General features: G+C 35.6%; 1 protein-coding gene across 2 annotated transcripts; it reads left to right on the forward strand.

The window, feature by feature from the left end:
- The first annotated feature begins 1,610 nt into the window (after positions 1–1,610).
- CLDND1 (claudin domain containing 1) lies at positions 1,611–15,524 on the forward strand. Of its 2 annotated transcripts, XM_039327322.1 has the most exons (6): positions 1,611–1,737; positions 7,093–7,391; positions 11,057–11,104; positions 13,391–13,495; positions 14,378–14,515; positions 14,623–15,524. In XM_039327322.1, exons 2-6 carry the CDS (start codon positions 7,106–7,108, stop codon positions 14,838–14,840), a joined length of 795 nt encoding a protein of 264 aa, XP_039183256.1. In that variant the 5' UTR covers positions 1,611–1,737; positions 7,093–7,105; the 3' UTR covers positions 14,841–15,524. The 2 variants fall into 2 exon arrangements, with proteins under 2 accessions (XP_039183256.1, XP_039183257.1); XM_039327323.1 differs by lacking the exon at positions 11,057–11,104.
- Positions 15,525–15,649: the final 125 nt, after the last annotated feature.

Here is a 15,649-nt window from a genome sequence, read left to right on the forward strand (position 1 = left end):
ACCAATTAGCCAAATGGTAGATAGAACAACAGGACTATTCTTCTAAATGTCTGTTCCCTTCCCTTAGGAATTATAATCTATGGGCCACAAGGAATCAAGCTTTCTCTGTTGCAGCCCCTGTTCTAACCCTAACCCTAACCCCTTACCCTCTTGTATTTTAGGAAAGCCACTAAGCCTGAAATGTAAAGAAATGTCTAAAAAAAACTCTAGTGTAAGCAACAACTCCACCCTGGGGTGTGTTTCACTGTTTTTGTAATTGATGACCTTAGTTTCTTTCTTAGAAACCCCTGTTTCATTGTTATTTGTTATTTCATTATGCTGTTTTTATATATTAACTCTCCAATGTTTTCATTAAAATAACTACAACTGATTTTAAAAGGATTTTCTTTAAGTAAGCATGTTTAGGATTGCTAGCTTTTAAGAATTACATTTAGTGATTAAGTACTAAGAATAAAAAAACTGGTTTTATGGAAATTCTCATTTCCAGCACTGTTTATTCCTTCTATAGCAGAATTATTCTTAATAACAACAGGTAAATATTTGCATAGGAATTTTATCAGTCTAATTTTCAGCAGAAAATTCTGCTACTCATACAGTGAAAACAATACTCTGACATATAGTAGCAAATTCAGGGAAATTTGATAGAATATGTACAGTATATGTAACCCAGGATTGGAGTCCTTGGTGCTCTGAACTTGATTATTTGCTTCTGTTGTCTACCAAAACAAAACAATACAAGAACAAGTTTTTTTTAATGATCATTTTGATTTAAGATTAAAAGAGAAGTTTAAAAGCACAATAGCAAACACTCTAGACTGGTTACAATGAAGGAGATATAGAAATAAAAAGGTTTTGCCAGGATTTATGCCATAGTTAGATGCAAGTAATATTTTCCCTCTCCATCTGAAATTACCCCGGGACAGCCTGAAACATGTAAAATCAAAGTTCTATTACCCATTATTTCGGAGAGAAGTTAAGTGAAGGCAGGCATATAGAGATTAGTAATGGGAATCGCTAATTTCTGCCAGCACAGGTAATCTTTGTTAGGGGCATTGTTTTGTGTCATGATCATGATGCAAAAACAGTAAGTTACATATCTGCATCAGATGTCAGGATGCAAATATGTAACGGCAAGATTAATGTCCCTTTGCTCGTATCTTTCAGTATACCTAATCTTAGTTTGTTGAGCCATACTTGCCAGTATTCTTTTTCTGCCCACTGAAGAATAGTGCTTAGCACATCAATTCATAAGGGAACCATCCTGTAAATGTATGTGCTGGCGCCATCTGACAGCTCCAAATGAGTATGTGGACAACTGAACTGAAAGGCATTCAGTGCACGGAAAATTGCTACAACGTTTGTAAATCTAAGGGGTTAACAATTAATTTTACACTCAACAATGTCCTCATTTCCCTAGCAGAACTTCAACTGCTTTCCGCAATTCTCTTCCTTTCCGTTTGAATCTAACAATCCTGGCAGCCAATATCTGATGCCCGGAATGCATGAATGCACGCATTCATAAGTAAACAAAACCAATTGTTTGTCCTGGAGCGAACCTAAGCGTGTCACTTTGCCTTCAGAACGTGGCAGCCAACAAGATGCGAACTACACTTCCCAGAGATCTTGGCGGCACAGGGGCGGATAAGCCTCTGCGGAGGCGCTTCCCGCTCTCCTGACTGAGCTGCTCTTGGGGTGGGGGGTGGAAACGACGCCGTGGAGTCGGGAGAACGATGGGAGGTAAGTAGAATTGGGCCCTACCGACCCCTGATTGTTTCCCTGGTAATCCAAGGAAAGAATTTGTGAATGAAATAGGGGACAATGTAGAAGAGCATGGTTGGATCCATTGCAGGGGATGTGGTTACCTAAAACGGGATCCTGAAAGAGCTGCAATCTTATATTTTATTAAGGGTCACTATCGTTAGATAGGAGGAAAACCGGGACCCCGCACTGCTTAGTTGTCACATATTTCTATGGAAACCGGATAAATCCTGCAGGTTTCTCTCTAGCCATCTCAATCTGGCAATTAGTTTATTTCATCCCCTAGTATATGCCTTTAAATTTTCTATGCACTAATATTTTAACAGTGCCATCCCCCACATATTTGGTGAGAACTTTCACTTCATTACTTTCAGAGATACAGGAATGGGATTGCATGGATAAAACACAAAACTGAGTATTAAATGGGTTTATAAAGATGCATTCTGGTTGCCATTCTCTTCTGTACTCATCTCCCCAAAAAAGCCTTGAAAAAAATACCACAGAAATGGACATGAGAATTTGTTTCTCTTACTAAGATATGGGTGGTGATTTCCCACAAATAGCATGTTTAATGAAAAAAAAAGAGACTTTGTGTCCCTTCCCTTTAAAAGTCCCTGCCCTAAGTTGATGATATGATTAAAGAGTTGCCCTTATAGTTCAAAAGCCTTTCAACAACATATGCGCCATCTAATCAAATTCTTCTATGGGTGAGACCAATAGCCTGATTCTTTTTGAGCTTTTCACATAATAAGAAAAAAATAGGATCTGGTTCCTTTGTTTTGAAAGAAAAAAGTATTCTAAATTGTTCCTATTATATACTTAAATGATATATTTACTAATTATATATTCACTAAGAGCATTCATGTCTACATGCACACCCTTAATGTGGCAAGAAATGAATATAAATATGAAAGCAAGTTTGATTTGATTGTGATGAAAGATTGAGGAAAGACACAAAGAGAGACTAATAAAAGATAAATGGGCATGAAAGAAAAGGAAGAAAATGAAACAAACAAATATAAAAGTAGAAAGGTTGCAGGAAAAGAAACGATGTGTCCTATATAAAACAAATAAATTAATCTTCCAACTGAATAAATGGAAAGTGGATATAAAGGAAGGTAATGTAGACCTGCTTGGAGAACAGTGAAAATAATACCAAATGCCAGAAGTATGTGTTGATTCATGCCAAATAAAGTATAAAAGAAAGATGAAGAAAAACACAATGGATGAAAAAATGCACAGGAGAATGCTGCAGAAATGAGAAAAGAAAAATACATAGAAGAAAATAATGCAGAAATTATAAAAGAAAGATATTGTATATTGTATAGATAGGAAAAAATATCAGCAAAGAATTAAGATTTAAGAGGGAAAGAAAATGAAGATTGAGAGGGGGGAGTGAGTTAAAAAGGCTAAAGTGAATGCAATTAAAGATAGAAGATGAAATGGTTTAGGATGAAAAAATAGGAAGAAAGAGTATTATGTATATTTGCTGCCTTGAGTTATTTATAAAGTAAAAAAGGCGGGATAAAAATCTGATAAAAAAATCCAGGAATGCTGGAAAGGGTATTGAAAAGGAAGTAAAACCTGATGTTAGAATGTGGCATAATAGTAAAAGTACAATTGTTGATGGTGTAACTGGAGAAATGTTAAAATATGGAAGTGCTTTACTTCTAGAGTACCATATATGCCGGCGTATAAGACGACTTCCGGAAGCGCTAAACTCGACGCCAAAGACGGGGGTCGTCTTATACGCCGGGTCGCCTAATACGCCGGCATATACCGTAACTGTGAGAGTTGTTTAATGTGTATGTCAGGATTGAATCTGTGCTTCATGATTGTAGGGGTGCTCTTATTCCTCTCTAAGTTAAAAAGAAAACTGGATGGAGTTAGTTTATTAAGAGTGCCTGGGAAAGTATTTTGCAAAATTCTCATTAAGAAGATGTATTATATTTTGGTTGATTTAGAAAAAGTATATGATAAAGTAAAATAAATTTGCTTTGTGGATTTAAATATAAAATTGAGAATTAGTTGCTGAATGTAATAAAAGCAGTATACGGTGCTTCCTTTACTACTATGGAAGTAAAACATGCATGAGAATAAATGGAATGCTTAACAAATAGCTTACTATTGAACATAGAGTAAGACAGGTTGTAGAGTAACTCTGGTTGTTTAATGAATTTATGAATAATGTATATGGTTGTGCTCATGTTAAAATTGCATTGGTTGGAGATCTGAATGGACATGCATTTTTTTTACATAGATAATATCATGTTGTTGACTAAGAACCCAAAGCATTTGCAGTAAATGATACATGATGATGTGATAATGTGATGCAACAAAGAGTATACATTTGAGAGCAACTACATTAAACATCAAGGAATTTGTATTTGACAGGGAAAGTGGAATGAACAATTGCAAATTTTATATGTATACAATTCAAGGAGGCTTTTGTGTTTCTTGATAGGCTGAAGAGATTTTAAGATGTACAAATGCTGGTAGAAAGTATTTATGTTGTACATACTCTGTTGTGAAGAATTAATGAATGCCGAAAAAAGTTAAAATAGCTTAAGAATGTGCTGCTATTCTTTATTTATATGGAAGAAAGACTTGCTTAAGTCAGGGTAAACTTAAGTTCAGTGAAGGGGATATGGGGTTCTATGTATATGCAGTAAAATGAGAACAGAGAGAGTCAAGAATGAGAGGGTGCTGAATGAATTTATATTGGATGCAGAGGTTAGTTATTACTATGAAAGAAGTGCGTTGCTTGGTCATATTGAGAGAATGACTCAGGACTAAATTTCGGAACAAATATAGGAAACAATAGTAAATGTGTCAGTAAGAAGGCTGAGAAAGTTGTGGTTGGATGGAGGTGATGATACTGTCAAATATGGATAGGTGAAAAGGTCAAGGGACAAGAACAGTGTATGAAGCACTATTTATGCTGCCTGGATGTGATGAAAGCAAGGATAATTTGCAAAGATAGAATAGTATAGTGTTTGGTATAAATATATTTAGACAGTATTTCCCTTTTCTTTTTCTTAGCTTATGACTTTAACTTCTTTGGGTATTTTTTCTTACTCTTTTTCTGTGCTGTGCATAATGTTACTTAACCAGAAAAGAAAGAGCACAGTGATTGTATATGTACCAAAAGTGGACTGATTGGAAGTTTGGATTTGGCATCATCATGAAAATGTATTTGTTGATAGCTCTGCTAAATATCAGATGATGGTTTTAGCCCCTTTTTCTCTGAGATCTCAAACCACTGCAATAAAAGGCATCATACAGAATGGGTTCAATTTATGGTAAATGATTGGGGAGGGGCATTTTTTGAACTTAAATTACACAGTTCAAACAGCTGAGGAATAGACTGAAAAGTACTAAAGATACATATTTCAGATGTCCATATCTGGATATCTCAAGGGATTGTTTTTGTATCTGTATTTTTTTTTTTGCAAAGCATTTTGCAATGCATTCTTTTTTCACTATGTCTCTAAAGCCTGTTCTTTGTACAGTTCTTTGCTCCCACTTAATATGTGAGTCAGTTCTGATTTATCAAGGTACTCTGTGCCAACCCTCAAACCTGAATAGACCAGCTTGGGGCTCTTCAGGCTTTTCAGCTGTATCTATTGCCAATCTGATGGAGAAGGATTTACAGAGCTCTCAAATTAAATTTTCATTTCCATTATTGTTGCTTAGCTAACAGCTGGAGACTTTCTGGATCATGTATTTTTGTCTTCTGTTTAATTGTGTCTGAGGAGGTTGCCTTAGAGACTGCCTAAGTGAGTCTTTCCTCAAGGTTTTTCAGAAATGGTTTGACATTGCCTTTTTCCTAGGGTTGTGAGAAGTGATTGGCACAAGTTTACCTAGCTCAGTGGTTCTCAACCTTTTTAATGCCGCGACCCCCAACCGGTCATGAGTTGAGGACTACCCAACCGGTCGTAAGTCGAGGACTTTCCCTGCCCAGGAGCGCTGCACATGCGTGGTGCCACCCCCTGCGCCGGCCGAGGCGTAGCTGGCAAGGGGCAGCGACGGCACAGGGTGACCACCAGCTGGGCCACCAGCTGGCCCAGCCCAAGGGAGGTAAGGCACCTGCCAGGGCCTGCGCGTGCCAGCAACCCTCCCTGCGCCCGCCGGCCTCCCACCTCCCACCCCTGGCCCTGTTTTACTTACATTTTTAGTAGTTGCTCAGCAAGGAGGGGTGGAAACTTCCAGACAGCTCACCTTTGCTGCAGATAACTTGCAGCACCGTTTGCAGAATGGGACTTTTGGCGGGCTCAGCAGGGCAGAGACAGCCTGGACAATTCCTATTGGCTTTTGAAAGCCAATAGAATTAGACTCTATTCTAAGGAAAAGGGGGAAAAATGGCGGACTGCGTTGTTTGACGACCCCCGTGAAATGGTCATTTGACCCCAAATGGGGTTGCGACCCACAGGTTGAGAACCGCTGACCTAGCTGCTTTGTGCCTAGGATGGACTAGAACTCACGGTCTCCCAATTTCTAATCTGATACTTTTGCCACTACACCAAACTATTTTTCTTGATTATATATTAGTAGTACTGTATTTATTCAATTGGTAGTTGAACCATCCCCCCCCCAGATAATGACTTGAGATTGATGAGAAAAGCAGACATCACAACTACTGCTGTTCTCTTTTTGAATTATAATTTAAGCTCTTAAACAGGTGTTCTTTCTCTTTTCTTTATTTCATTTTTCTCTTCATCTCTATCCAGTCTTAATTTCTTTTTCTTCAATAATTAAATACTGTACATGAATTTCAATTTTAGTTATTCATTTAGGGGGATTTTGTGTCCTAGCCTTCTTCCCCTTTTTTGTGTTTTTAGTGATTCTGGGCCAGTCACTCTCTCAACCCAATCCATCTCACAGGAGTGTTGTTGGGAAAATAGGAAGGAGTATTATATATATATATTCACTGCCTTGAGTTACTTATAAAGTAATAAAGGTGGCATAAAAATATAATACATACAAATTAATAAATATTCTACCCCTAGCATCATGTGTTGTGCTAGATTTGCAGAATTCTTTTTACGCAAAATTATTGCTGAGCAGGGAGAAGACTGTGTCTGTGGAGGGAAATATGAGCACTGTGTATTAGAATACTACCTGCTATAACTTGTTGCCTCTTCTGCTGCAGTGTTCTTCTTTTGATGTTTGAATAACTGTCTTTTTATTATAATTTCATGTAATGTAAAATGTGAAAGTTATCTTGAAGATCATCTAAGAGGAAACTGGAAAGATCTGAATATTTTGCTAGCATTCATGCATTAGCATTCCTTTGTTGATGCAGATTTTTCTTTTTTTCCCTTTTGTTGACAGTAACTGAGATACCATGATGGATAACCGTTTTGCTACTGCTCTGGTAATTGCCTGTGTGCTCAGTCTTATCTCTACCATCTATTTGGCAGCCTCAATTGGCACAGATTTTTGGTTTGAGTACCGTAACCCATCACCTCCCGAAAATAACAGTGAAAGTAAAGCTACTTGGGATGAACTTTTTGGTGAAAATGCAGATGAAAATTCTTACACTGAAGCACTCTTTCGATGGAATGGCACCATTGGGCTGTGGCGGAGATGTATCACGATGTCTGAAAACTCTCATTGGTATAATTCACCAGGTAAATTTGCACTAAAGAGGTTCTGTAATGTATCTTTCTCTGTGCTATAATGTATTTCTTTACTTCTTCTAAGTGTATCATTATTTTTTTAAAAATGGGTATGATATGGGGAACTGGGACTGTTTTAACAATCTCATTTCCGGCTCAACATTTCATCTCATGTACACATTTTTAGGGGAAAAAGTTTAATACATGCAATTGGCAACTGTTTCCCCCTCCTAACATTGAAAGACAGAAAAAAACGAAGAAAAAAAGAGGTATAGATTTACGATTTACAAAATATTACAGTTAATCCTCAACTTATGACCATTTGTTTAATAATGGCCCTAAATTACAGTGGCCTCAGATAGGGTACTCTATAGCCTTTGAAGTATTTCCAGCCATTGCAGAACTTTGCACCAATGCCCCGAGGTCATATGATACTGATTTGAGTGCTTGGCAACCTGTTCATACTTACAATCCCACAGTTCTGTGATTGCCATTTGTAATCTTCTCTGCCGACTTCCTGAGAAAGCCAATGGGGAAGCAGAGCTAAATAATACACTTAATTATTTAGAAAACAGTGATCTATGCCAAAGTGAACTGCATAAGTTAGAACAAAAACCTGACTTGAAATTTTAAAAATGGAACGAGAATATAATTAAACTGATTTAACAAAAAGATTTGAAAGTTAAATTGGATTCATTGAAAGCTTATATTAAACAACACTTATTACAAAATGTATAGACCAGCAAAAGGCAAACAAATTAAACAAATGAGTCAAAACCTTACATTTATTCTCTGGTTTATTGAAGAAAGTGATCTAAAGTTACAAGGACAGGGGTGTCAAACTGCTGGCCCATGGGCCGGATGCGTCATGGTGAAACCTCACCCATCCCATTGCCAGCAGTGGAAAAAAAGTCGTGATATGTCACATGACGTGACATTGCAAATTTGACACCCTGCTCTAGGATTATCAGTTCATTTGAAGGGGAAATTAGAATCAGGTGTTTCAATCAATGGGATAATAATCAGATGTGAGTGTTGGAGATCCTGCTTTATTTAAGGAAGGAATTCTGGATATTTCGTGTCAAAGTCTGGATATTCATAATGCAGGTATATGGAAGTATGTCATGGCTTGAATAAATAAGATTTCTGGTGGCCTCCAAAAACAGTTGTTGATGCTCGCCAGGCTGAAAAATGGTGATTGAAAATCTAGACTAGATGTGACTGATCAGGAGCAGAGAGGAAAAGAAAAGGAAAAAGTATTCTTAGAAGCCAGGTTATATTTAAATAATAGATTAAGGGAAGAAAAAGAAGGAAGGCAGGTGGCTATACAGTTCCATTAAACAGATTATTTGTTTATTTGTTTGTTTATGTCCTGTCTTTATTATTTTATAAATAAGGCAGTGAACATAGCCTACACACATAGCCTCCTATTTTCCCCACAGTAACCTTGTGAGGTGGATTGGGCTAAGCAGGAATGACTGGCTCAGAATCACCCACCTGGCTTTCTAGCCTTGTGCCTTAACCATTAAACCAAACTGGCTCTCTCAAGAGAGATCAGATTGGATCTCAAGAACTGATATTAAAGAAGTTAATGGAAGATAGAGAATGAATATATAGGATTCCTATCAACAGCTGTTCACTAATGCTTTTTTATTGAGTTCATTCAAAATACTACTTGAATTCTTGAAGGGACAGCTTCTCTGAAGGTGGGAATTTGGACCAGTTCAAACGATGGACATTGTTATATTGCTCCTTTGTCTGAGCTGCAGTCAGCTAATTAGCTGAATTCAGCAAGTGCTGTTAGAAGGGCCTTTGATAATATGTGGTCTTTCATGAATAACATCAAAAGAAGCAAACATGACTTTGGATAAGGGCATGCTACTGTCTACTTTGTTATATATGGAAATCAAAGCAGAAGAAATATAAAAAGTTGAATTCACTGGGAATGGAACACTTAGATGTATGGGGCAAAATAAGTAGAATGAAGAATGAATGGGTGTTTAATAAATATAGAGTTAGTGCAAAATCGAATGAAATATGAAAAACATTTTTAAATGGTTTGATTATATAATAGAATGAATGAAGACTGAATCATAAGACTTATGTTAGAAGAGTGAATGGGTTCAAAGAAAGGAGAAGACTGAAAAAAATGTGGTTTGATGGAATTGAGGACATCCTCAAAAACTGTAAGGCCAGATGTTTAAAGAACAAAAAATCATTTATGAATTAACTGACCTTGTGAAAGCAAGATTAGTTTTCACAATAGAAATAGTAGACTATAGTAGATAGTCTTGATATAAATTATTTTTAGCTATATACTTTTTTCTTCTCTTTTTGTGGCTTAATATTTTTCACTCCTTTTCTGTACTTCGTATAATGGAAATATTTACATTAGGGAATAATGTGATAGATAAATGTTGCATTTATTATTATTTTTAATACAAAGTAGCTTTTCAACAAAGCTTATTCCATCTTTCATAAGAGAAATAACATTGACATTTGAGAAAAAAGTTATGTTTGCGTAGCAAGCAGAGATAAAAGGGAAAGAGTATTCTGTATAAGGATTGCTACATGGTAATCCTATGTTTTCTTCAATACCTAATTAAAAAGATTTTTCCTCCTGAATATGCTTAAAATTATGCAGCATTGGGATTTCAGAGATAAGATAATCTCAGGACATTTAGGGAATTTTCTGATCGTTATGGGGAATTCATTGCAAATTCACTTTTTTAATTGTTAGTTTCATACCTTGCCTTTTGTTAAGGGGATGATGATGATGATGTATGTAGCACTTCTTCCTTCTATTTTTCTCCACAACAACCATACTATGAAATAGGTTGAGTTATGAGAAAGGGAATGACCCAAAGATAACCAATGAGTTTCCATGGCACAAGGTCTCCTGGGTTGGAATCCAGCTCCTTAACTACTATGCCAAATAGGTTTTTATTGAATCATGATCTGATCGTTTTATTTCCTGTAAAAATGGATGATACTGATAATATCATCAGTAGGTGAACTAATTTGTTTAATTGATCATAGGGTCTTGAAATTATCTTACTACAGTGTGCTAGAATAATTAGCATCCCCAATTAGGCTTTCAGATTGTACAATACTGTATACTTTTTACTGAGGTAAATTTTCTTCGTGTTCTTTGACAAGGGGGAAGTAGTTATTTTTGTTACATATGCAAATTATTTTAATACAAAATTTGTCGTGGCTAAATCATTGTAAGAAACTTAATTCATTGGTACAGCCAGTAAGTAACCAAGATTTCATCTGTATCTTCTTGTTCATAGTCTGGAAAGGAAAGACAAAGCTTTTTTACTTTTTCAGCTATTAGTGAATTAAAAATTCTCTTTGCATCTGTGGAAGTAGCTACTGTTATTAAAAGCTGGATTATTACTCCATTAGTCTCTGAAGTCAAATGATTAAATTTCTCCTACCAGCTCACTAGTATAGCTTACTTTAAACCTAATCAAGGTCACCTTTAATCCTGAAATTCATTAAAGTGTGTTGTTACAGAAGATGATTGCAGGGTATCTATATCATAGTCAACTTCTCTTCTCATTAGTTAAGGATTGGTTCTGGAGGAAGAATTTAAAGTATTGGCAAGAAGATGATCTTGTTTGTTTTTAATGCCCATAATTTAACTCTGTAATTACATTTCTTTTTTCAAGGTTTCAGTCAATTCCTTCCAAACCTCAACACCACCAGCAGTAAAACAGGTATTTTTCAGTACTTTGTTCAAATCAATGGAAACAAACTTTAGGATAGTCCACATAAATTCATCATTTCTTTGTATTCCTGTGGTGAGAAACTTATCTATGACAGGTCTGTTTCTTCATTATTTCAGATTAGGCCAATTCTTGATACAGTGCTAAAAACAATCCCTAGAGTTCCATCTAGCATCTTAACAAATAAGTTGGTTCCTTCTACTTTCGTCTCATTATTGCAGAATTGTTTTGGAGAGTCACAAAATTAGTCTTTATTTCTGGGCACTGAAATCTTTTTTAACATCAAATAAGCATTATAGCCATATCTTTTTAGTTTTAAGCTTTCTTCACTTTCTTACCTTCTTTCATAGATACATTTTCACATACATGATGTGACTAGATCTCTCTTGTTAGTTAATGATAAGACATTCTCTATGGTACAAGTGGACAGAATCAAAGTCTTGTATTTTGGGAATAGATCTTCCAAATTAATAGATTAACCTATTTAATTAAGTTCATGCTATTAATTTAGTATTACTCAAAATGTGCACCAATACAAAGCTGTAAAAGAGATAGACACTTTATTTGAAGTCTGATAAGTTAAGCCAACAAAAAGCTGTGTCCAGGTTAGACAAAAGTTGTGGAAATGAAAAAGTTAGTCATATGACCTTTAACTAATTTGAAGATCCTGTATATTCAGGCAAGTATCTTCAAAGAAGAAAAAGTTCTCATGATGCTATTTCGTTTAGACACTCAACTCTTGAATTCTTCGTAAAAATATTTTTCCTTCACATTCATGGCTTGTGACAAATATTCCAAAGTAGAATCTTGTATATTGTTGTTGCCATAATAGATTCCCTCTTTTAATCCTTCATGCTAGATAGGTTTATTCAACATAATAAATGTATTTTTGGGGACAGTATATTTGTCTGATTCTTGTTTCATTTCTTCTGCATTTCATATTCTTTCTTACCTATATCTACTTTACCTGTCTACCGTTCTTTCTCTTTTGCAACTTTTAAAACAAGAAAGCTGATGGCTTGATTGACTGTTATCTCCATTTGTACCTCTAGGGGCCTCCCTTCCACATACTGTTATAAAATATAACATAATGCAGAAGTTAAGATAATTCCTTCTGTTATATTGGAACTAGGTTCATTTTCTCAAAAGTATTTTAGGAAAATTCTAAATTCTTATTTTAAAAATCATATATTTAAAAATTGATTTTCTTTTTTGGTGTTGTTATTTAAATCCAGTTTCTGAATAAATATGCATGGCAATGTGTTGTAAGGGAAAACAAAATCTTGGAATGCCAAATGAAAATCCAGAAGTTTGCAAGCAAAGTTACGTCTACTTTCAGAAAAACAAATTTTGCATGTCACTAAAACTAATCAAAGAGATAATATTTTGATAGCCATCAAATATGTTTTCTATTTTTAAAACGATGACACCTAAAGCTAAATTACATTTAAATCACCGATTCATTTTAGGAATCCTTTCTGGATTGGGGAACACAAAAAGGGATGTTCAGATTTATATCAATTAATTGAAATAAATAAATTTAGAACATTTTTTAATCATCTGGCTTGTGTAAACACTTGTATCTTAAAATTGCAGAACGTTTTTTTTTATTTCTTTGATTAGCATAATCAAAAATCTTGCAACACTCTAAAGCAGGAGTTAAATACATTTGTAACTCTAGGGCCTTGTAAGACTTTTAATTCATTTCGAATTGCTTCTGGTGTGACTTCAAAACTTGTTTCAAGTGAACAATTCAGATCCTTTGTAAGATTCATCTACCCCTGGCAATTTCCTGGGTTGGGGGAAACAAAAGGATGTTAGAAAAAGAATAAAAATCAAATGCACACAGAGTGAAAAGAGGATACGAAAAACTGATACCAGTTGAGCATTGCTCACCAGTTGGCATCTGTCCTGAACGTATTACTTTTGAACAGGGGTAGTCAACCTTGGCTCTTTTATGACTCGTGGACTTCAACTCCCAGAATTCCTGAGCCAGCATGGCTGGCTCAGGAATTCTGGGAGTTGAAGTCCACGAGTCATAAAAGAGCCAAGGTTGACTACCCCTGCTTTTGAAAGATTGTAGGCCTCAACATTAAAATATTACCCATCCCTTCCACAAAAGCTCTTTCAAACTAATCTGTTCATCCTTATGCCGACTCAAGATCATTTAAAGTAGGAACAAAGGACCATAGCTATTTATTAATAAATATGTACCTTATAAAAGGCAGATCAAACAAAAATCACAGCCTAATAAAAATATCTATTTCATTCTGAAAGGTGAGATGGTCACAAAGTGTGTCAGCTTTTCTCTTTCGGATCAATTCATGGAAAAATACAAAGATCCTGGGAATCATAATAGTGGCATTGATCTGAACCGAACCTGTGAGTATTTTTGGTTTATTTATTGGAAACAAATAGCATAAATGTTTTTTCTCTCGCAAAGGTAAATGGCAAAGTAGGCTTCCACCAATGAATATATGTAGAATTGCATAGTCTGATATTTTCTAAAATGGACAAAATGTAGGAAGATTACTAAATCTCATAAATCTCTTAGCAATCTCACTTTTACGATTTTAGTCACATAAGAATGATAGACTAAAGATAGAAATGACTAAAATCCCATAAGATTTTAATATCTTTTTCTAAAAGATCTAGGCTTATTTTTACATTTCAGAAAAAAATATTTACTTTGAATTCTTTTTAATGATATCTGAAGAGGTTGTAGGTGTTATGAGATACATAGTAGTTTTGTAATTAGGGGTTAAGAATTTCAGAAATGTCATTTTATTTAGTATTTTAGTGCAAAATAAGGCTAGAGTTTTGAAACTCTTGTCAAGAAAATGACACTTTGTACTAGCAATTCTGATAAGAGCAAGCAGAAAGAGCTCCTTACAACGGTAGCTTGCTGGTCTAGCTTCCCTGTCCTTTCTGAAAGAGATGGGTGAAAGGGTATTGCTGCTTCAAATAACTCTGTGAGTGCTTCAGGGTTTAAGATTTAGGGTGGGAACCAATGGTGGGATTCAAATATGTGAACAACCAGTTCTCTGTGTGGATGCCGCTTCCAGAAGTCCATTCTGGGTCTGGACAACAAAAAATTAGCTACCGGTTCTGCCGAAGTGGTCCGAACTGGCTGACTGGGAACATAGATTTCACGTGAGGCTGAATGAGCAGGAAGGATAGCTTGGAAGGCCAGAAGTCTTACATCGCTGTCTTATATCAAATAGTGGCATAGCCTAATGATTTTCATTTGTCCATTTTTTTTAGATCTCTGGCGCTTGCAGTTTCTCTTGCCTTTTGTCAGTTTAGGACTTATGTGCTTTGGAGCACTTATTGGAGTCTGTGCTTGTGCTTGCCACAGTCTCTATCCTGCCATCGCCACTGGAGTTCTCCACTTCCTAGCTGGTGAGTCATCTTGAGGAACATCATCTGCTTGACACATGGATGCCGTAATAATACAAGGCAAGTATTTCTTGCTCTGATCTAACTGTTGTTTGCTGATTTTTCACCAGGTTTGTGCACACTGGGTTCAGTTGGCTGCTATGTAGCTGGAATTGAGCTGCTCCATAAGAAACTACCTCCTCCTCCAGTGCAAGGCCAATTTGGCTGGTCCTTCTGTCTGGCTTGTGTGTCAGCACCTCTGCAGTTCATGGCTGCTGCCCTTTTCATCTGGGCTGCACGCACAAACAGGAAAGAATTCACACTTTTGAAAGCATACCGAGTGGCATAATAAGATCCTCATTTGTTCTCAAGTCTCTTATTTTCATACTTTTTTTTTAATCACCTTGCTGTTTTTACTAGTTATTTATCTGTTTCAGAGGATGCATGCTTCTAATTACATTTATTGAAATGGCTTCGAATGGAAGAGACTTAGAGACCAGATTATGAGGAATTGCCTTTTTCTTGCCAGAGATCTATAAGATTCCAACACATTTTTAAAATACATCTGACGTACTTACATTTTCACATCTAAACTTCATCTGCAAAGCAAAGATAGGATCCTTAAGGGGATGAAAGGTCTTGATGAAATTAAAATGGATAGAATGTGTATCGCATATGCCAGGACCACATTTTTCAAAGGTTGAAGGTTGTGATATAATTTTGTTCCCATCTTCAGATCTATTACTATGTCTGTTTCAATCTATTTGGTCCAGATTATTATAAAATGGTTGACAACTATGGAATTTTTAAATCTTGTGAAATAATTATCAAGATTGTGTGTGTGTTTCTCCCTCTCTTGTAATAGAGGCATCCATAACAAGTTTTACTTTCTAATTTGACAAATATATCTGTATATAAATCTGACTTTTTAATATTTTATTTAGGCAATACTACATTTTGTAGAATTATTATTCATGTCATCTAAATGAACAATATTGTTTTAAGAAAATAAACCTGAATTAAGACTCATTAATTTTACTGGAGTTGTATGTGACTGATAATAGAAGAAAATACATGTGATATAACAGTTCGTTTTAATGCACTTAACTAAAATCTTGACATCCATCCTCTTCTTTTCAAATCACAAGATATATAAAG

This window comes from Crotalus tigris, unplaced genomic scaffold (genome assembly GCF_016545835.1).
Source record: "Crotalus tigris isolate CLP2741 ecotype Arizona unplaced genomic scaffold, ASM1654583v1 scf7180000024359.8030256, whole genome shotgun sequence".
Lineage (NCBI taxonomy): Eukaryota > Metazoa > Chordata > Lepidosauria > Squamata > Viperidae > Crotalus > Crotalus tigris.

Excerpts from the sequence above, each read along its gene's own strand:
- CLDND1 (XM_039327322.1), top strand. The coding sequence starts at position 7,106 with ATGATGGATAACCGTTTTGCTACTGCTCTGGTAATTGCCTGTGTGCTC. Across the intron at positions 7,392-11,056 it reads TCATTGGTATAATTCACCAG|GTTTCAGTCAATTCCTTCCA; the intron begins GTAAATTTGCAC and ends TCTTTTTTCAAG. Across the intron at positions 14,516-14,622 it reads AGTTCTCCACTTCCTAGCTG|GTTTGTGCACACTGGGTTCA; the intron begins GTGAGTCATCTT and ends ATTTTTCACCAG.